The sequence below is a fragment of the Rhinolophus sinicus genome, linkage group LG03 (genome assembly GCF_036562045.2).
Source record: "Rhinolophus sinicus isolate RSC01 linkage group LG03, ASM3656204v1, whole genome shotgun sequence".
NCBI lineage: Eukaryota > Metazoa > Chordata > Mammalia > Chiroptera > Rhinolophidae > Rhinolophus > Rhinolophus sinicus.
The window spans coordinates 56,300,786-56,323,153 of record NC_133753.1 but is presented as its reverse complement, the minus strand read 5'-3'; the positions used below and the strand labels follow the sequence as shown (position 1 = coordinate 56,323,153).

The 22,368-nt window shown below is 37.3% G+C and overlaps 1 protein-coding gene across 1 annotated transcript in view; it reads right to left on the bottom strand.

Moving 5' to 3' along the window:
- The window catches only part of DMXL2 (Dmx like 2), a 110,148-nt gene extending 89,821 nt beyond the window's left edge, over positions 1 to 20,327 (bottom strand). Inside the window, exon 1 of the mRNA XM_074329184.1 lies at positions 20,018 to 20,327. Coding sequence (XP_074185285.1) covers positions 20,018 to 20,104 — 87 coding nt within the window. The 5' untranslated portion in view covers positions 20,105 to 20,327. The remainder of the gene's footprint in view (positions 1 to 20,017) is intronic.
- Positions 20,328 to 22,368: the final 2,041 nt, after the last annotated feature.

The following is a 22,368-nucleotide window of genomic DNA, read 5'->3' as shown; positions in this document are numbered from 1 at the left end:
CTGTGCCATAGCACTATCTACCAGGGTCCTGCACTTGTAACAGTACTGATCTATAAAACATTTTATCTCTAAGTTAAGGATATGGTCAGGCCCAAACCCATAGGTAAGGCCCAAGAAAAGAGAAAAAGTCAGAAAAACACCCTTTCGTTCCATTCATGTGGGAAGATTTATTTTATGGAAGGACTAAGCTGTCCTTATGATGAAAAAGAATTAATAAGTAGCCAAAAGTAAGAACTCATGACCAAGAGATAACTCTGTAGTATAAATCCTAAAGTCATAGACATGCTTTAAAAATATTAATCCTCACTTGTTTTAGCCTTATTGTTGGAGACCAAATCCATATTATTAGGAAAGAGACAAGTTTTCTCTCTGCTTTGAGCATTGAAACTACCAGTTTTCCATGTGGACTGTAATACACATAAATCACAGATGGTCTCAGGAGGTCTCTGAACTCCTAGAAATTATATTTAAAGTCACGTGAATGTCCTTGTTTTCCCTGGATGCACAGATCTCAATAGTTTGTCTAAAAGAATCCCTTCCTTAGACAAAACTTGTCATATTATCCCACAATAATGATATAGGTGCTAAAAACTCAAGTATTTATTACCAAGATTCTTTTCTATGTTTTTAGTTGAGATACCCAAAACTTCATTAGAAGAACCTTGTCAATTAGTTGAGGCTGAAAAACAAAGTTACCCTCTTCTTTTATCTTATTAAAATGTTACAATTGATGAAAAAATTGAATATCCTCTAAAGTCATAAACTACTCTGAATTAGCATACCATCATTATCATAATAAAGATATTGCTGCCTTCTGTAGAGTTTAATGTTACTGTGAACAATGATTAAGTGTATTCAAACAGGCATAAAACACTCACTATCTTCTCTAATTTCATTTTTATACATAATGGCTTTGACTATATTACTTTCAGAAAAGCAAACAATACTCATATCCCACAAATACTATTCTAATTTATCATATTTCCTTTAAGTCTTAGATAAATTAAAGTATAAAGAAATTATTTTTTTAATCTTAGAGAAACATGACCTTTCCTGTGAGAATAACGAGTATAAACAAAAATTATATTGGCATTTTCTAAAGAGTAGTTGGATGCTTTAAAGAATACTTACAGGGTCAAAGTTGGAGATCATTAACAACTGATGACAGATGTATCAAAATTTTAAAGAAAAAGAAAGCACTGATGAATCAAGAGGCATTGAGTATGCTGAGAGGTTTGTCTACTTTAACAAGGTGTTGTAATCTTACCAAGAATACTTTATCAATAGTGTTACTGCTAACCTCCCACCTCTCCCTGAGAGTTTTGAATCCTGTAAATATGTTCACTCTTCTACAAATGAGGACACATGTTATTAAGAGGTCGAAAAATAATTACTAAAAAGAGGTATCTACTGAAAGCCTACTGGGTAACAGGTATTGTACTATGCATTCTACACTCCTAGTCTTTCTTTCAAGACTGCAACAATCTTATATAAGTTGGTTATTAGTCCCACTTTAATATAAGGAAATGGAACTGTATGGTTTAATCCAAGTCCTAACCAACAAGGTAAATACATGCTGGGATGCAAATTCAGATCTCTACATTGTTTTATCCACTTAAGTAATGACCATTTTCTATCGTTTTGTTTTCTACTGCTCAAATTTTTGTTCTTATAGGTTTATTGCACAAATTCATTTAAATTCTTCATTTCTGTTGTGATCTTTTGCTCTATAAACAAACAAAAAGCTAAAGAGAAGATACGGTTAACAGGGCTTTTGGTTCCTTGGTTGTACCAAGTTATCTTCAGAAAATACTCTTAGGAGGCCAATGTTGGCCTATGAAAAATCTTACAACCATGAAAACAAAGCACAGATTAACACAAATTTCCCAAGAAAACATCCTTTCCCTCTCTTCATTTTAGTCATGTAATTAAAATTCTAACTGTTTATGATGCTCTCAGAATTAAAAATTAACTTCTAAAATGGAAAACAGGTTTCCCTATTGAGTAAGTCCCTTATTAAGCTAGAACTTTCATATATAATAGTTATCCATTAAAGCTATCTATAAGCTAAATAAACCATTTTGAATGTTTAATTTTTAATGTTTTTAGTAACAAGATTTTCTTTTTATAGAGAAAATAACACATGCACTAAATTTTTAAAAATAGGAAAATTAAGTAACCTTCTTAGTCTTGACCATCTCTCCTCATTCCCAAAAAGCAGTTACGTAATAATTATCTATAAACCCTTCCTAAAATGTTTAGTGTATACAGGGTGCCAAAAAAATGTATACACATTTTAAGAAAGGAAAACTGTATTAAAATTGTGATACTCAATATATACCGATAACAAATGATGAATACAAGTCACATGTGACTTCTGCAATTACAGGATGTGCTCAAAGTGGTTACCATCGGCGTCCAGACACTTCTGATTGTAGCGAACTACTGTTTGAGCAACGTTGTCCACAGTGTATATACACTTGTAGACATCTTTTTGGCACCCCCGGTATACAAGTATATCTATGTATAAATATTTTTTGTAACATAAAGGGATTGCTATACAAATTCTACAACTTTTTTCCATTTAACTAACAATAGATCTTGAAAATTTTCCAAGGATATATCAGCAAAGAAGGAATAACCTCATTCTTCTTAATTGTTGCATGGTATTCCATTTTGTGGCATTGCCATAATTAATTTAGATTGTTTCCAGTCTCACTATTGCAAAAAATGCTTCAATGAACTTACTCATATATAAAATATATTATGCACACGTGTGCAAGGATACCCATAGAGTAAATTCTACGACATAATTTGCTGGGTCAGTGATTAAAATTTAATAACAACTGCAAACTGGCCTCCAAAAGGATCATACTCCCCATGTGTATAAAAGTACCTGTTTCTCCACTTCCTCGCTAACCCCGATCATTATCAAATGTTTTAATGGTTTTAATCTAACAAAATCTGGCAGCTCCCTGTTGTTTTAATTGGCATTTTTATTAGGAAGAATGTTGAGCATCTTTTCATATATTTATCACCCATTTATATTTATTTCTCTGCAGACTATTCATGTTATTGGTCCATTTTTTAACTGGGTCTTTAGTCTTGTTCTAAATGATTTATAAGAGCTCTTTATAGAATTCACTCTTTATCATACATATCTAACAAGTTGTCTTTCTGTAAGTTTCTACACCTAAAGTCAAACCTTTACCATTATCAACTACTGTCCCCTACCACCACCTGCCCAATAAATAAATAAGCCTCCTGTCACTCAGATATAAGTAGGCAGGCACTACAGTTAAAACAGTGGAAAGGGTAGTACTTCAAAAGGAAGCTCTGCTTTCCACATGACTAAGAACACACTTTACTGATATGATCCAATCATTCTAATAACCTAAAGTCCACTCAAGAATGCTGAATGAGCAAAATAAATAAATAAGTAAGAAACTAAATAGTATGCAAAAGCTTAGAGCCAAAAAATTAACCTAGGTCAACAACAGGTTGGAGCAATGTCGGAAATAATCTAATGACTATTTGTGTGGTAACCAAGGAGATTGTTTCTTTTAGAAACAACTCATATCAGGAAATGAAAAATTAACAGACTACTTACAAGTAGCAGTAGAAAAAGGCAAAGCTGCAAATGGTATCCTGAGTGAAGCCTAAGACAAAGCTTAATAATATGTAAAAACAAAAGTCTATGGCCAGAAAAAAATAGAAGAAATTATTACAAGTATTCATGATTAAGCGGTAAGAGACAAAATGATTCGTTTTCACTTCTTCCTACCAACCCAAAAAGCAAATGTTCTGAAAGAACATAGAACTTTCTTTAAAATTAAAACTTTAAACTTAAAAAGAATTATTTTTAATATTAGTTAAAACCTAGCCAGTTTTGATATTTTACTGACAAGATGCAGCTATAACAAACTTCTAAATACTAAGATAAAAAGAAACAAAAACACCTGCAGTCCAAACTAATCTATTTCAGTACCCCTAAACATGTTTTTTAAATTTACTGATGCTAGTAACATCTGAAAGGAAAATAAGACCTTGAAAAGAGAAATATGCAATTAATTAATTTGCTCTAATTAACCATTACAAAACCAGCTCTATCTGGAGCTGGCCTGCATTCTTATTAAAAGGTAGGTCTGGAAGTGGAAACCAAAAATCATCTCTCTCTTACAAATAACTATTTATGTCAGTGCTAAGAATAAACCATTTAAAGTATTAATTATCACAAATTTCTAAGGAAATCACAGTAATACTGGTAAAAATAAGCCCAATGGTCTGGCTAGCAGTTATAAAAACCTAAGGGTAACCTTTTAGCCTCCAATTTGTTCTCTAAAGCTTAGCGTATACAACAATTTGGCTCATAAAGAATAATGAAGTAAAACACTTTTTTTAGATGGCTACTTTAAAGAAATTGAATGAACATTTATTTGAACATTAAACTATTAGAAACAGAATAAGTGACCCAATATTTTGCTTCTTAGTTCATTCTTAATATATTTTACATTTGAAAACATTTTTAAGTTAATAGTATATTACGTATTACGTAGCACTATTAATATGCAATGTTTATGACAACTTCCAACTATTTTGTAACTACTGGACATTTCCAGAAAATCACTTATCCTAAATGTTGATATGTTGAGGGAGATGGTCCTGATAGTGTTTAAAAAAGTATTTCTCAAATAATAAATTAAACCATTAAATTGCAATTAAACTCCCAATACCTTCACTGATAAAACAGGTACATTCCTAAGAATCTAGAGGCGCTAACACTGACCATAACAACGAGCAAATCATAATCTCTCTATAGATGTTTCCTTCATCAGTCAAATGAAAGATTGTGATTAGATCACTTCTGAGATCCCTTTCAACTTTTAAGCTGTAATTATATTAAATGTGCACAAATTTGTTTCAAATCGTCCTGGTAAAAAATAAATAAATAATCTAGTGTTTTACATGGAGCCCAGCTAAGTGTTTTTTATCTTGTGACTCTTTCCCATGCTCACAGCTGACAAGAGGTGAGGATGGTCCAGAATAATGACCAACTGGCTAATAGTCAGCTGAAAAAGATGAGCTGCACCAATCAAAGTCCACTATGGGGAATTTAAACTAAAAGAACCAGAGTTAGCAGGAAGAGTTTAGCTGAAAAGTCATACATATTCAAGGATAAGGCAGCCATTTAAGAACCATGTACAATATGAAACTGAAACCACCACTTTGAGAAGCAAATGGATCAAATATTCAAAAACAAGAACACTCCTATGAGAAAACAAGTATATAAAATCCTTACGAGAAGGCAGTCTTGATTCTACCAGCTGTTTAGTTTCAATCACTCTAAAGCCCAATTGTCTTCCGTTAATGGTTCATTGTGCATCCTGAAATAAACCTTGTTTTTAACTTCAGTTCATCTGTCCCTTGCCCTGACTCAAACCAAAGCCGGTACAAAGGTTGAGGATATTCACAGCAGAGCTTCAAAAGAAATGCAGAATTGTCCATGATATTAGAGCAGGGAATGAAATGAGGATGCTAGGATGGAAAGCTAGCAAAACAGGATGTATAATAGATGCACAGTTACTAAAGCAGTCAGTCATCTGTGATCCCTTGGGACCCATAATGCCTACCAGAGAGTAAGACTTTGAAGCCAGACCAGATAGTCAAATGTATTGTTTTCAGCCTTAAATAAGAAATAGTAAAAAGCAATAAGCAAGAAAAGTATGGTGTACCTGTCACTCTCATATGCTATTGAATATAAAACCATATGGCTTTTCCATACAACAATTCGGTAGTATGAATTAAGAGACTATAAAGAGATTTAAGTTTGATTCATTAAGTCTATTTCTAGCCTAAGAAAACATTCAGATATGCAAACAAACATTACAACTAGTACTAAAATGTTTATTGCAACATTAGAGAAGTTGAAAGTAAAAAGGATGGAAAAAGATAAACTTTGAAAATACTAACCAAAAAGAAGCTTGAGATAGCTGCATTAATTATCAGATAAGGTAGACTACAGAAAGCATTACTAGAGATTTTTTTTTTTAAATAATTACTTCACAATAACAAACAGGTCAATTCAACAGGAGGATATAATTATTTAAATTTGTTAAGCACACATAATTAAAGCAAAAATTAACAAATCTACAAGAAGACGGGTAAAATCATACTCATAGTATTTTAACACGTCTCAGTAAAATGAGTAAGCAGACAGAAAAGCACTAAAGTTTTAGAAGATTTAAACATGATAAACAAACAACCCCTAAAGGACATATGTAGAACACTCTACCGAATAATTGTGGAGCACACACTTTCTTTAGGCACACATGGAATATTTATAAAAATTGATCAACTGAAATTTCAACAAACTTAAAAAGATTGGAAGTATATGTTGTATGTTGTTTGGACACGATACAGCTATGCTAGAAATTCATAAGCAGAATTATAACCAGAAAAGTCCCATATATTTGGAAATTTAAAAACACACTTCTAAATTATTTATGAGAATGATTAAAAAATACCTTTGTGGTATGCAGATACAGTAGCAGGTCCTAAGAATTTAAAATTTACATTCATAAATGCATATATAGAAAGAAAGACTGGAATGAGCTAAGCATTTATCTCAAGTTATGGGGGAAACAGCAAAATTAATCCAAAAAATATAGAAACAATAATAAATTAAGAATAGGAGTTAATTAAATAAGACACATAGATCAATGGAACAGAATAGAGAGCCCAGAAATAAATCCACGCCTATATGGTCTTTTAATCTACGACAAAGGAAGCAAGAATTAACACTGGGGTAACGACACTCTATTTAATAAATGGTGCTGGGAAAACATGGAAAAAAATGAAACTGGACCACCTTCTTACGCCACATACAAGAATAAACTAAAAATGGATTAAAGACTTCAATGTAAGACCTGACACCATAAAACTCCTAGAAGAAAATATAGGAAGTAAACTCTCAGACATTACCCTTAGTAATATTTTTAATGACATATCCCCTCAGGCAAACAAAACAAAAGAAAAAATAAACAAATGGGACTACATCAAACTAAAAAGTTTTTGCACAGCAAAGGAAACCATCAAGAAAACAAAAAGATATCCTACTGAATGGGAGAAAATATTTGCCAACGATACATCTGATAAGGGGTTAATATCAAAATTTATTTTAAAAAACTCATACAACTCAACACCGAAAGAACAAACAATCCAGTTAAAAAATGGGCTGAGAACATGAACAGACATTTCTTCAAAGAGGACAGATGGCCAATAGACATATGAAAAGATGCTCAATATCATTCTAATCATCAGAGAAATGCAAATAAAAACCACAATGAGATACCACCTCACTCCTGTCAGAATGGCTATCATCAATAAATCAACAAAGAACAAGTGCTGGTGAGGATGTAAAGAAAAGGGAACCCTCGTGCACTGTTGGTGGGATTGCAAATTGGTGCAGCCACTATGGAAAAAGTATGGAGGTTCCTCAAAAAATTAAAAGCAGAACTACCTTCTGACCCAGCAATTCCACTCCTGGGTATTTATCCAAAGAAATCCAAAACACTAATTCGAAAAAAATATATGCACCCCTATGTTTACTGCAGTGGTATTCACAATAACCAAGATAGGGAAACCAAAATGCCCATAACAGACAACTGGAAAAAAGAAATTGTGGTACATTTATACAATGGAGTGTTACTCTGCCATAAAAAAAAAAAAAAAAAGAAATCTTACCATTTGAGACAATATGGATGGACCTAGAGGATATTACACTAAATTAAACAAGTCAGACTGAGAAAGACAAATACCATATGATCTCAGTTATATGTGGAATCTAAAGAACAGAATAAATGAGAAAACAAAACAGAAATAGACTCACAGATACAGAGAAAAAACTGATGGCTGCTAGATGGGAGGGAGATCGGGGAATGGTAGAGAAGGTGAGGGGATTATAAAGTACAAACTGGTAGTCACAAAATAGTCCTGGGGATGTGCCTTGCAATATAGGGAATATAATCAATAATGTTGTAAAGATTATACAGGGTGTCAGATGGGTACTGGACTTATTGGGGGGATCACTTCGTACATCATATAAATGCCTATCCACTGTACTGTACACCTGAAACAAATATAAAATAATACTGAATGTCAACTATAATTTTACACAGACACACACACACACACACACAGGAGGTCTGCCAATTAAGTCCGTGAATTTGTTGCAACAATGTTGCTAACGTTTTTTGGTATCAGAGGGATTATTCATGAATTTGTACCAAATGGACACTTAACCAAGTATACTATGTGGAAGTGCTGAAAAGGCTGCGTGAAAATGTTAGATGACCTGCAGTTTTCACCAACAATTCTTGGCTCTTGCATCACAATAATGCTCCAGCTCACATGGCACTGTCTGTGAGAGAGTTTTTAGCCAGTAAACAAATAACTGTATTGGAACACCCTCACTACTCACCTGATCTGGCCCCCAGTGACTTCTTTCTTTACCTGAAGATAAAGGAAAGATTGAAAGGAAGACATTCTGATGACATTCAGGACATCAAGCGTAACATGACGACAGCTCTGATGGCCATTCTAGAAAAAAGTTCATAATTGCTTTGAAGGGTGGACTAGGCGCTGGCATCAGTGCATAGCTTCCCGAGGGGAGTATTTAGAAGGTGACCGTAGTGATATTCAGGAATGAGGCATGTAGCGTTTTTTTCTAGGATGAGTTTGTGAACTTAATTGTCATACCTCATGCGTGAGTGTGCGTGTGTGTGTGTGTGTGTGTGTGTGTGTGTGAGAGAGAGATGGTATATAAAGCACAGCATAGGGAATATAGTCAATGGTATTATAATAGCTGTGTACAATGTCAGAGGGGTACTAGACTTGGGGCAGAGTCATCACTCTGTGAGGGGTGTAAATGACTAATCATGATGTTGTTTTTGTACACCTGAAACCAATAAAAAAAGTTAAATGCAATAGAAAATATATAACACAGAGAACTAATAAAGTTAAAAGTAAGTTATTTTAAAAGATTAATAAAGTTGATAAAGTTCTATTGAAGAAAATGAGAAAGCACAAATAATCAATGGCAGTAATGAGAAAAGAAGCAGCCCAACAAACGCTACAGACATTAAAGATAATAAGAGCTTGCTGTGAACAATTTTAAACTAATAACTCTGAAAACCTGTGCAAAAGAATAAGTTCTTAGAAAAATAACAACCCAAAACTCAGTAAGGAAAAAGATACAGATAACATTCTCAAATCAATATAAGCCTCCTCCATGAGGCCTTGGTCCAATTTACCAAAATGTTAACAGGGTGCAGTACATAAAAGATTGTACATAAAAGATAATTTTATCTTTCTTCTACATTTTTCAAATTATCTACAAGGGCATATGTTACTTTTTAAATTTTAAGAGGGGAAGGACTGGGAACCTTGGGTTCTAGTCTTCATTCTGCCATAGGTCTAGCTGTGTGACTTTGATTAAATCATTTAATTCCTAGATATAAAATTCCTTTACTAGATCTAAATTGTAAAACATTTAATTTCATGTACCAATTTAACATAAAGAGAATATTAATCCTTCCACTTCAAAAAATATTGTCATTTCTATATACTAAGCACATACAACTGGACCTATTCAACACTGCTAGAAAGAAGGGCTACAGTTCAATTACCCTATTGCCAAAGTCATCACTTTGGTAGGTGACCCCAATTTAACTAGTTTATAGCTTATCACAACATACAGCATGTCCTCCTGTACAACAGGGCATGTTTAATAGCTGGTTTACCTTATGGGTATACGCAATGCTGGGCGCTCAAATATTTTTTGAATGAAGGCTAACCAGGAAGTTATGTTAATCAAAATTCTACTGGGGAATGGAAACTTTCCTTTTCAGTTTCCTTTTTACTTTCTATATTTCAACATTGTTTGAATTATGAGTTTTTTATAATGCAGATATTACATTAATAATTTTTTAAACAAAATATTTGACTTCTTTAGGGTTTTCTTCTTTTTGTTTTTAATGACAAAATTGGACATTTGATTTTATCTATATAAAATTTTTCCAGCATAAAATTATGACAGTCATATTTGAATGCTCCATTTGTCTATGTATTGGCACATTCTTAAAATTACTTTTTCAAGAGAATCTTGCTTCTGTTGAAGAATATTCCTTTGGCTGAGTTCAGTTTACCAAATGTGGCAGCTAGTACTAAATCATGTCTTTGTCAGGCTCATCAATTTTCAATTCCAGGCCCAGATCAGCTGACTGTAAAACATGTAACTCTTAAAATACAGAATCACTACACTCCGGGTATTAGGTTAATTTTCAATTGTTTATGTATTAAAGTGTTTCAAAATCATAAAATTTGAGAACAGCTTGATGGGCACAGTCTGTCAATTCTTCCCAATACATTAATATACCCCATCCTTGAATTAAACCAGACCAGCAAAGCTTTATACCTGGATTGTATTATATAAGCTCTCTCTGCCCTCATCCTATAAAACCCATTTACCTAAACACGGACTAATGCCACTGACCTATATGAAGAGGTAGTATAAAAACTAGCCTTATAAAAGTGGTCACTATGTTTACCATAAGACTGTTGTGTATTGTACTAAGTGTCCTTTATATTTATTAACTTATTGGGTACCTTTTTGTACCCAAGAAATTTTTGTTCCAGGTGCTAAAGAAACAGCAGTAAAGGGCATTGAAGGCACATGGGTCTTCACTCCAAGTGAAAAGAAAGAAATCACTTGAAAGTTTTGAACAAGGGACTAACAAAATTTGATTTACAGTTATGTGCCACATAACATTTCAGTCAACAACAGACCTAATATATGACAGTGATCCTATAACATTATAATGGAGCTAAATAATTCCTGTCGCCTAGTGATGATGTAACCGTGCTCTTAATGCCACAGCTCAACACATTACTCATGTGTTTGTGGTGATGCTATTGTAAACAAATCTAATGCACTGCCAGTCATATTAAAAGTATAGCACAATTATGTACATATATAATAACTGATGATAATAAACAACTATGTATTGGTTTATATATTTACTATACTTTTATCATTATTTTAGCGTGTATTCTTTCTACTTATAAAAATTTTTTTTTCTGTAAAACAGTATGCCATATTACGCGGGCAGCAGCTTCATACATCTTGTGTTTACTCCCATCTCTTAACTGCATCATTTTCTCTTGGGCTTGATTTAATCTCCTGTGTCTAGAGTAACATACTGTACAGGCTTGTAGCCTGGGAACAACAGGCTATACCATATAACCTAGGTGTGTAGTAGGCTGTACCATCTAGGTTTGTGTAAGTGCACTCAACGATGTTCACACAATGACAAAAATCACAAAAATGACACATTCCTCAGAATGTGTCCATCATTAAGCATCACCTGACTGTATTTTAACAGGATCATTCTGGCTACTATGTTGAGAATAAACTGAAGGAGGATAAGACTAAAGGCAGACAAGGCAAGGAGCTCTGTTAAGAGCCTACCGCCATAATCCTGGTAAGAGATGATGGTGTTTTGGACCAGGGTGGTAGCAGTACAAAGGATGAGAAATGGTCAGATTCTGACTGCCAGAATTTGCCAATATTAGCTATGGGGAGTAAATAAAAGGAAAGAGTAAAAGAATCCAAGGGAACTGAAAATGAAGTAGCCATTTACTGATTAGGAAAGGCAGAAGGAGAATGTTCTGAGGATGGGGACTCAGAAGTAGCTGTTATTCAAGAGGATAGATGTCAAAGAAACAGCTGGCTATAGAAATCTGGAACCAGGCTGAGAAGGAGCAGTGAAGAAAGGTGGAGGAAAACCAGGAGAGCTACATGAAGAAAGTATTTCAATAAAGAAGAAAAAACAATTTTACAGCAAAAGAGAAACTGCTAGAGCAATGCCCTTGAGTGGATAACAGGGCATGCGAACTAGGGTTTCTCACAACTTCGACATTGGGGCTGAATAATTCTTCATTGTGGGGGTCTGTCCTGTGCATTGCAGGACATTTATCAGGATTTCTGGCCTCTCCCCACTAAATGCGAGTCCTCCCTGCCAACCGGGTCACAATCAAAAATGTCTCCACACATTGCCAAATGTCCCCGAGGGGGTAAAATCACTCCCAGTTTAAAACCACTGGTATAAATGGAGGAACAGGCCTTTGCTGGAAACATAATTCACCTACATAAAAGGAATGATGGAAGATACTATGGGTAGAATACATGATAATTTGAATTGTCTCCTTCTGTTAGATCTTTCTAAGTACAGATACAGTTATGGCCAGACAACACATCACAAAACCAGCCCTCACTCCTAGGAAAATGTTGGCATTTTACCATAGAAGCTAATTATGTCTTTGAACTGAGTCTAAGCCAAAACTTTCTTGTGTTTTTGGGGTTCATCTATGCCCTTTTGCATAATGCCCACATAGTCTCAGGTTTCCTGAGTTTCTCCTAAAATCACAGGATGAAAATATCATGATTTGTTATGAATTAAATTAAATGTGATTATTCCTGAGAGGGTTCAATTTTTAAAGGAAGTGGCCTAAAAGGAAAAAAATCTTCAGTAACAACATAGAAGGATATTATTTATGGCTTTCAAATCATCCCACCAAATTATCATACAGTAAAATGTTTAAAGGAGTCTTGCTCTATTCATTGACCCCTTTAAACCTACTGACTTCTCTATCAGAGGGATATAAGATAACCATCTTATTTTTTACGTATTTATGATGGGGGGAGTGCATTAAAGGAGCCCTTAGCAATCATGAAATGAGAAGGTTTGAGAATAACAAGTGCAGGCAATTGGTTTTACGTATAAACATCAAATCGCAGGGTTACATGAACTTATCACTAGGAAAGTACAGTCATACCACCTGTGTAAGTTGCACCTGTTTCATCAATTATAGGTCAATCCTGTTACATCATAAGTGAGGGTTCCAGAGAAAAAATCTAATGCAAAGAATTCTACAAACTTAAAAAGACTGAAAACCCTAAAACTTCTATTAAAATATTTGGCTTCCGAACTTATTTAAAAAACAACCCACAAGCTAGAAGAGCCTTACTAAATCTAAATTACAGATATTCTCTATTATCCCTTTTTAAATACTGCTTTTTTCTATCACAGAAGGAAATTAAATTGGTCAGACATGACTTTTTTCCCACTGCACCACTGTAGTTGTAACCCAACATGCTGTGTTCTTTTTGATGATTAGACACTAAGATTCTGATTTGCTCTAAAAATTTCCCAAGATCCAAGGTAAGATACTGATTATAATTTGTAAAGTCATCTTTCAAATACCCAAAATCATAAGAACAGAAAGTAAAGGAGTAAATATGTTTAGAGGGTGGAGAACCCTAACGCCATTACACTAGCCCATCGCCCACTCTCCTCGTACACTGCATGTGACAGTTACAGGCAACTACCAGCAATCAAAGCTGAGGAGACAATCATAAACAAGAGCCTCCTTCTCGACTGTGAGCCCAGAGACCCACTACTTCATAAACTCTCTGTATGACTTATACCCTGAGCCAGAAAGGAGGAGGTCAGGCTCCCTGACCATAAAGTCTGACCAACAGGTCTGAAAATTAAGTTCACGAACTTGTTGCAACAATATTTCTACTCTTTTTTGATATCAGAGGGCTTATTCATTATGAATTTGTACCAACTGCACAAACAGTTAGCCAAGTTTACTATTTGGAAGTGCTAAAAGGCTGCGTGAAAAAGATAGATGACCTGAACTTTTCACCAACAATTCATGGCTCCTGCATCAGGACACTGCACCAGCTCACACGGCACTGTCTATGAGGGAGTTTTTAGGCAGGAAACAAATAACTGTATTGGAACACCCTCCCTACTAACCTGATCTGGCCCTCAATGACTTCTTTCTTTACCTGAAGATAAAGGAAATATTGAAAGCAAGACATTTGGATTACATTCAGGACATCAAGGGTAATACAACGACAACTCTGATGGCCATTCAAGAAAAAGAGTTCCAAAATTGCTTTGAAGGGTGGACTAGGCTCTGGCATCAGTGCATAGCTTCCCAAGGGGAGTAGTTCGAAGTGACCGTAGTGATACTCAGCAATGAGGGATGCAGCACTTTTTCTAGGATGAGTTCACGAACTTAACTGTCCTACCTCGTACAAGTGGAGGGGAATTGTACAACAGACTCCAAACCTATAACTTCACCACAAGCACTGTATGTTTCTGGTCCACTTTCTCATTTATCCCTTGGAAATCTCTAAAGAAGCTGATATAATGCTCATTTGAGATCTGAACACTTAGTACCTAATTTAAGAACCTCATTTTATAGATGAAAAACCTAAACGAGTTTTATTGATTTAGTCAAGGTCATGTAAGTCATTGGTCTCTGACCTCCCTTTTCTGAAAAGGCATCAGTCAAGACTATACCTGAGTTTCTGAGTAGCTGCTGGGAGTCTGGGAGTCTTCTCACTACAGGTAGAGTGGCTAATTAACAATCTACTCGAGGACATAAGAAAAAACTTCTATAACCTCACATACACCTACAGGCTGACACCAAACACAACCCCACAAACTGAAAGACATCAATTTAAATAAACAAGAAGCCACTCTCCAAGAACAGGCCAATTTGCTTGGAAAACAAATCCATTCTAAATTCTTGCTTCTGTCTTCCCCTTTACTCTCAACAAAGGCTGTTAATAGGTGTGAGTTGTTATACCTACACAAAAATTATGGTGAATGTTTAAATTTTTAAAAAATTTACTACAGTAAAAGACACACTACCATTAATGCCCCTCAAAACACTCCCCCCACCTCGCTTCGAACACACTTATCCCATCATTCTTGCCACTTTCTGAAGCAGTTCTGGAAGTCCTCTTTTATGAGTATCTTTAGTTGCACTGTAGTGGCTGCCTTGATGTCCTGAATCAATTCAAAACATTTACCTTTCACGGTCATTTTGACTTTGGGGAAGAGCCAGAAGTCTCGTGGTGCCAGATCCGGTGAATAAGGTAGATGAGGACACACCATAATGTTTTTGACAGAAATTGCTGTACCAGAAGCAACGTGTGACACGGAGCCTTTTCGTTGTGATCACAAAATACAGTGAATGATGCTGCCGAGTGCCATGCAACGGAAAGGCAGGGATCTTCTATATGGGAGGCGGTATGTGGAACCTTGGTAACAATGTCTGACAAGTTTCAACTTGTTCGGTGCTGTCAGTCGAGTGTGAGCTACATTTGAGTGAAGGTGTATTTTAAAATGTGTGATAAATCATCCTCCATCGTGACAACGCTCCACGCCACACATTGCTTCTGGTATGGCAATTTCTGTCAAATAAAAACATCATGGTGTGTCCTCATCCACTGGATCTGGCACGGTGCAACTTCTGGCTCTTTCCCAAAATCACAATGATTCAGGACATCGAGGCAGCCACGACAGCACAACTAAAGATACTCACGAAAGAGGACTTCCAGAACTGCTTCAGAAAGTGACAAGAATGATGGGATAGGTGTGTTTGAAGTGAGGGGGAGTATTTTGAGGGTGATTAATGGCAATGTGTCTTTCACCATAAGAAATTTTTTATTTAAATATTCACCGTATTGTTAAGTCACACCTCATATAGATAACCAGCCTGTACAGAAGCATTTTTCTGTGCAACTCCCCAGTTCCCCTAGCCAAAGGTGATCTATTATTCCTTTTGAATTCTCATAGAATTTAAGTGCCTAAAAATACCACACAGCTGGCCAGCTGTGGTTAAGTACAGATCTTAACTCTACTATTAGATTAAGGTTACCACAATTTTTTAATAAATTCCCTGAAATCAGAACTATGTTTTTTTGTTTTAATCTCCATAGAGTCTCGCACACCTATGTGTTCAAAACAACACTTGCTAAATGTATAAACAGGCTGATCATTTTCAACGTTTGGTGTTGCCACTCCATAGGACTAGAATATTATACTACAGTTGAATTAAAATATATCCAAATGCCAGAAAAAGAGGTCATATAAGCATTATCTTCTAACTTTTAAATTAATGTTTTTTTCATTCTTTACTAACCTGGTGACTTTAAAAAAAAAAACCAACAACAAAAGTCAAGAAATGTCAGAATACAGCTAAGTTTTCCTAAAAAGCTATGGGTATTGTTTGTAAATTATATTTTTCAACACTCTAAGGGTGTTTGCTATTTAATAAGAAAATCCTGTGTTTTTAAAAAACCACTTTTGTGAAGGAGTTTATCCTTCATATCACACCATTATACCCATTCTACCCAATAATTTATCCTTTCTGTCACACCATTCCTTGGCTTTTGTTGTTCTTGCCATCCAGAAAGGTCTAATACCACTCCGTCTTTTCAAATGTCAATCTGTGAAATCTTTTATCTTCCCAACTACATGTGATCTCTTTTATTTGCGTTACATTATAATTATGTACATCCTTTTTAATCTTTGCCAGTATAAGCTCCCTGAGAGTAGAAATGACTCACTAATTTTTGTAAACTTTGATCAATGTGTTGAATTCACATCAGATTGGAATGACATCAACTGCTCCTATCTGCCTGAAAATACAGTTTGCATCCCTTAATGCCAAATGGTGAAAATTTTTAAATTATATTAATAATCATCATGTACGATCATTTTAATTAAGATTTTAATGCTTACAAAAAAAATAACTAAGGACTATTTTTCAGGAAAGTAATAAACAATATCAGTAAGGAAAAATTTACACTATCTGTTGCATTAAGCCTTCAAACATCCACCTATCTATAAGAATGTAGTTGGAAATGTCAATGTCTCAATGGCAAAATAAAACACAAGAAAGCAATTACATGGTAGAAGATCATCTCCTTGTACTATCTGGGACCTGACTTTTGTAGGATTAACAGTATTTCCAGAACTTAGATATTACAATGAAAAGAAAAGAATGTTTCAAAAGGCGATACATACAACTACATTTATAAAATCACAATTGTTTTTTAAAAACTGCTTATTACCAAAACTCAAGTGAAAACCATCAACTAGTGAAAACGTAGCACTAGAAGGACACACATCATTAAGACAATCCATTACAAACTGCACCACCATGTCAACATAGCACAGATTGGACCATATTGACATAACCTAGCAGTCATTCACAGTCCAGCAAATCACACCACCCACCAGGCACAGCACTATATATATAACATGCTGTTTTTCAATTGCAACGTCATGAACATTTCAAATTCCTTTTGCAACAATTCCTTTTCAAAAACTTTGTTTATAGAATCCTAAGTAAATGATCTACCATATTTTGAAAAGGTCCTCAGGTTATTATTGGCTAAGAACCACTAGCTATCTGCAAGACAGTCTTTCCTTGTACACTGGCCATGTCTAGGCCTTCCACAAACATACACACCCTTCAGAGCAAGAACTCTGATAGGAAAGAAACACTACAGAAAAAACTCACCGGTCAGAAGTCACAAGACCTTCATTCCAGTCCTGGCTGGTCCCCTTTTTTAGTCATCTGACCCAGAACTCAAGTTTTTTCATCTGACTGCTATACAAACTAAATAGCATGTTCTCTGTAAAGGAGATACACTTTTTTAAATTTTTTATTTTACTATACTAGTATGGGCATTTAAATAGTTGTTAGTTAATTCTAGAGTACTTAAAAACAACTTGTCATCATTTCATCATTTCTTTTAAAGCAAATCTGTTCTTCATAGAGTCCAAAAGGTCATTTCTAGTTCAAGGCAAAATTATAACGGGATCAGTGTATTCAAAACTAACTATTAAAATGAGACAGTGTGCAGCATGGGTTTGTAAGGCCAAAGGCATTACAAGTAATCAGTGTCATAGGTAAGCATCCTAAACCAGGTAAATTCTGAGTGCTATTTAGGAAACTGAAAAGGATTCTCTTGTTGCAACATAAAAATGTAGGCTAGAGTAAAATTAGTTATGTCTACAGCAGAAGTATATATAATCAAATATGAAGTCAAAGATGGCAGAAGAATATCTGACAAGTTTAAATTTCCTAACATAGCTATTAGGAACAACTACATATTATTGAATCCAGAATTTGGTGAAATGGTATTGGAAGAAAATGATCCCAGCAGCTGTGTGAAGGATGAGCTGAAGTGATCAGATCAGTGTCAGGAAAACCAGTTTGGAAGCTGTCATATCATATTAACTACAAATAAGGTTGTATAAGGTAGTAAGTGAGGACATGAAAAGGGATAAATCTGATAGATACTGCAGAGAGTCAGCTAGACTTGGTGACAGGTTGAATTGGGGAGGTGGAAAAAGATATGACAATGATTCCAAGGACCTCGTCAAGAGTGGCCTACAGCATAACCACACCTGGCAGCACTCACAATTCTCACACTGGCTTTTCCAGACTGCATCTAAATCTGTTTAGTGCTATATGCCAGGCCCGCAGTAAGACTTTAGAGGAAAACAGTTCCACTTTAGATGAAAATAGAAAATTACCGCCACAATAGTGTGGAAATACCCCATAATCCAAAGTTCCAGATTTGTTTCTTCATGGAGGAAGCCTGTTCTAACACTGAGGAACTTCTTCCCCACCTACACAATTAGTGGAGAGGGAAATTTCTTCTCTCTATGCCCCAAATATCCTCTACACACTTGAAGTCCAGGCTCAATATTATATAGATCTTTTAGGTCACATGTACACAAAACACAGATAACACTATATTGATAGAAAAGGGTGTAACAATACAAGTCAGGCAAATTATATTTTTAAAGGGTTCATTCTAAACTGGCACAAAGCCAAGCTAATTACATTTAAAAACTAAAATGGCCAAAAAGCAATCTTACAGAATTATTTTTAATGTATCATACTGGCAAATTCTGTTCCAGAATGCATTGTGCTTCATGATTCTGCAGTTTTGCTGGATATTTCTGCAGCTTTAAAAACATGCTGTTGGAAAGCAGACAGCAGATCAGTGTTTCCCTATCTAAAAAGCACACCATTATGCTATTTCCAATTTTATCAAGCAAAATGGTTATCAATACAATGTGTAGTTAATTGAGGTCTCATTGCCTACAGTTCCTTCTAAAGAGGACCATGTATAAATTTAATACAAAAAAAAGGAACTCGTGTTAATCCATGGGAGTGTATCTATGGGTAAAAGAAGCTCCAGGGCTCGGTTTGAATTAGCTTATACTAACATCCCATTCTCAAAAAGGACTGATTCATCCACGCTCGTTGAGAAACATGTCTATTTCATCTAGCTTTTAAGGAGGTTCTAACATGTTATTGTTTACATACTTTACTCGCACGAACAAGAAAAAGGCATAAAATTTTCACACTGCCTTAGCTTAAAAAACCCAGCCTACCTTGCAAACGGATTAAAATATCACCGAAGGTTACCACAGTGATCTCGTGATAAATAAGAGCTCTCCAGGCCACTGTCACGAGAACCCTTCCATTCTAAATTTTTCAGGGTCAGAGAACGAATTTTTCTACTTTCTGCTGGGAATTAAAATTCTGCTTATCAGGAGATAGAGGGCTGGATCGGGTTTAAAGCCGCAGGCTCCGGCGTCTCCTCGCTGCCCTATACACTGTAAGCAGGGGGAGCCCAGCGCATCGGTATCGCCTCCAAGCTCCGAGTCATGACCAAGTCTCTTTGCCTCCACGCCAATAGCAGGTGCGAAACGGACACACTGGGATTTCCGAGGTTGCAACCATCTTCCTCCACGGCAGACCAGGGGCCGCCCTAGGAGAGGAACCTTCTAGTCTAGCACCCTGGGAGCCCGTTTGCTGAGGGCGGACAGTGCGGTGAATTTCTAATCCTTTCCCCTGACGGGTAATTAATTTCCTATACCAGCCGCAGGACTCAGACTCGCAGTCGCACGCCCCCTCCGCCCTTAACTGAGCTGCAGAGGGAGAGCGAGTGGGGGCCCATCAATACCTCGCAGCCCCCGGGGGAGGCGTGGGCACAGGACAACGCGTCTCGGCCCCCGCGTCTGGACCCCGGTCCCTCCCCCTCTGGGTCACGGACGCTGCTCACCGTGAAGGGGACATCCCCGACGCTGCCCACGGAGTAGCAGTTGTCTCCAGGGTTGACAGCACCAGTGAGGACCTGATGCAGATGCATTTCCGAAGCCCAGACTGGCCAGAAGAATGCAAGAGAGGCTCCAGGAGCCTCGCGCCCGGCCCTCCTCCGGCCGCAAGAGCACTCCCCTCTCCGCCTCCCTCAGGACCCACCGCGCGGCGCCTCTGGCTTATCGCCTGGCCCCTCTTTTGCCTCCCACCCGCCTCTTCCCAGCCATAGGAGATCCTCAACCGCCGCCGCCCAGATCGCCGCTCGGCGGCGGAAATGCCCGGATGCTCCCACTGCCTGCTGCACCGGCGCACAAATGCGGGAGGAGGGCAAAGGGTGCGTGTGAGGCGGGGGAGCGCTGGGGCTAACGCGCAAGCCGGGCGCGTGCTAGAAGGGACGCTCCGCCCGAGGGAGATGGGCGGCGCGCACGCCCACCCGGCGGGGCGTGATGGTCGAGTGGGAGGGTAAAACCCTCCTCCAGCCGCAAAGCTCTTGGCTCAGTCCTTCTCCCCGCCCCACGTTTGCGCGTGCGCGCGCAGTGGTTTCCAGGGCAATTGCGCGCAGCGTGCGGACCCTTGGCCCGGGACTGCGCGCGCAGACGTGCGGGAGTTCCCTCGGAGCCTCCGGGCCGCGGCCGCTGGGGGGCGGGAGCGTGGGCGGGGCAAGGGCGGGGCTCCAAGCCACTCAGCTGTCCAAGTCTGGGGAAACACCGCGAGTCTGTTTTTGCTGAGTGTTAAATCCACTCCCAAATACACTGCATAATGGTCAGTGCATTTGAGCTCTGAAGAACACCCGTCATCGGGAAATTCCACCTAGGGAATTCTGAAATCCCTTAGGGCTTTTTTCAAAGTACAGTACGTGAGATATTTTATTTTACATAAACAATAAAGGCATCTTGATACCTGAAGATGCACTCCTCTGACAGCAAATTATTTTGCTCCCATCTTTTGTCACAGTCGTTCTAGACAGCGAAAGGGCCCCCTAGAGACGGGTGTCTCCTCTATGCATTTTGTTTTCTTACGTAATGTTTTGGATTCGCAGAATCGCCTGATTTTTCCAGACTGTCTGCTAAACTTTGAGTGGTTGAAACAGGGATCAGATCCCTGCTCCAGGTCAATTCATCACAAATTTTGAGTCTATACTGTGGATGAGTCACTGGGGCAAGGAAATAGAAGGGATACCAAGGCACAACTATCTACAAAACCAGGCAGACGCCAAGTGTTAATGATTAAGACACAAAAGTCTATGCACCACAAAAAAGGAAGAATACTTTTGACTAAGCGGATGGGATAAAGTGTTATGGAGATGCTGACATAAACAATCCGTGAATTTTGGCAGGCTGAGATGGACAACCAACGCTGCATTCAAATAGAGAAAATAGCTTGTGCTAAGGATTAGAGGATGTGTTAGAGGAACAAAGATTAGATTGATGTTTGAAGTAGATATACAGGGTGGGGGAAGGAAATGGTAACGTAGTTAAAGAGATAAAAGGTATCCAAGAGGTAGCTCGTGGCCTGTCTGAAGGAGGAGAGTCTTAAATACTCCACTAAAAGCTTAGATTTCATTCTACATGGTGTGTGTGTGGTGGGGTGGGATGTGGGGGTCCATCAAATGTTTATACAGTCAAAACTGCTTTAGGAAGACGACTTTGTGAAGGATAATTGGGAATGGTGGGGAAGATGGCAAAGGCCTGGCTGAAATTAGTAATCTGTTCAGTAGAAAGGAGAAGGAGTCAAAGATAATCTCAATGACCTAAGGCATTTTCCTTTTTATTTAGTGGCATAACTGTTCCCCCAGTCAATCAGACTAGAAACCACAGAGCCACGTTTGGTTCCTTTCTCTCCTTCTGGCCCACATCTAAAGGTTTCTTTTCGAAGTCCCTAATTCATGTTCCTCATCATCCCCACTGCCAATTACCTTCATTTCAGACTTCATCGTTTCTCATTTAATTATCACAATACTCTAGCCTCCTAACTAGTTTGACTGCCTTCCATCTCTGCTCTCCAATCCATCCACTACACTGCAGCCAGACAAACCTTATAAAGGAAAAATTTCTCTGCTTAAATCTCCACTCCCAACAGGTTAAAGTCTAAACTCCTTAGCTTTGCTCACAAACCTGTTCATTCTGGTTTCTGCCTGATCTTCCCTCACAACTACTATGCTCCAGACCCACTGAGCTATTTGCTGTTTCCAGAGTGTGCTGTGTTCTTTTATGCTTCCTTGTTTTGGTTCATGCACTTTGCTCTGTCTGGAATGCCCCTCCTCCCCTTCTTGACCTGACAAACCACAAGTTAGTTTAAAAGTCACCTATTCAGTAA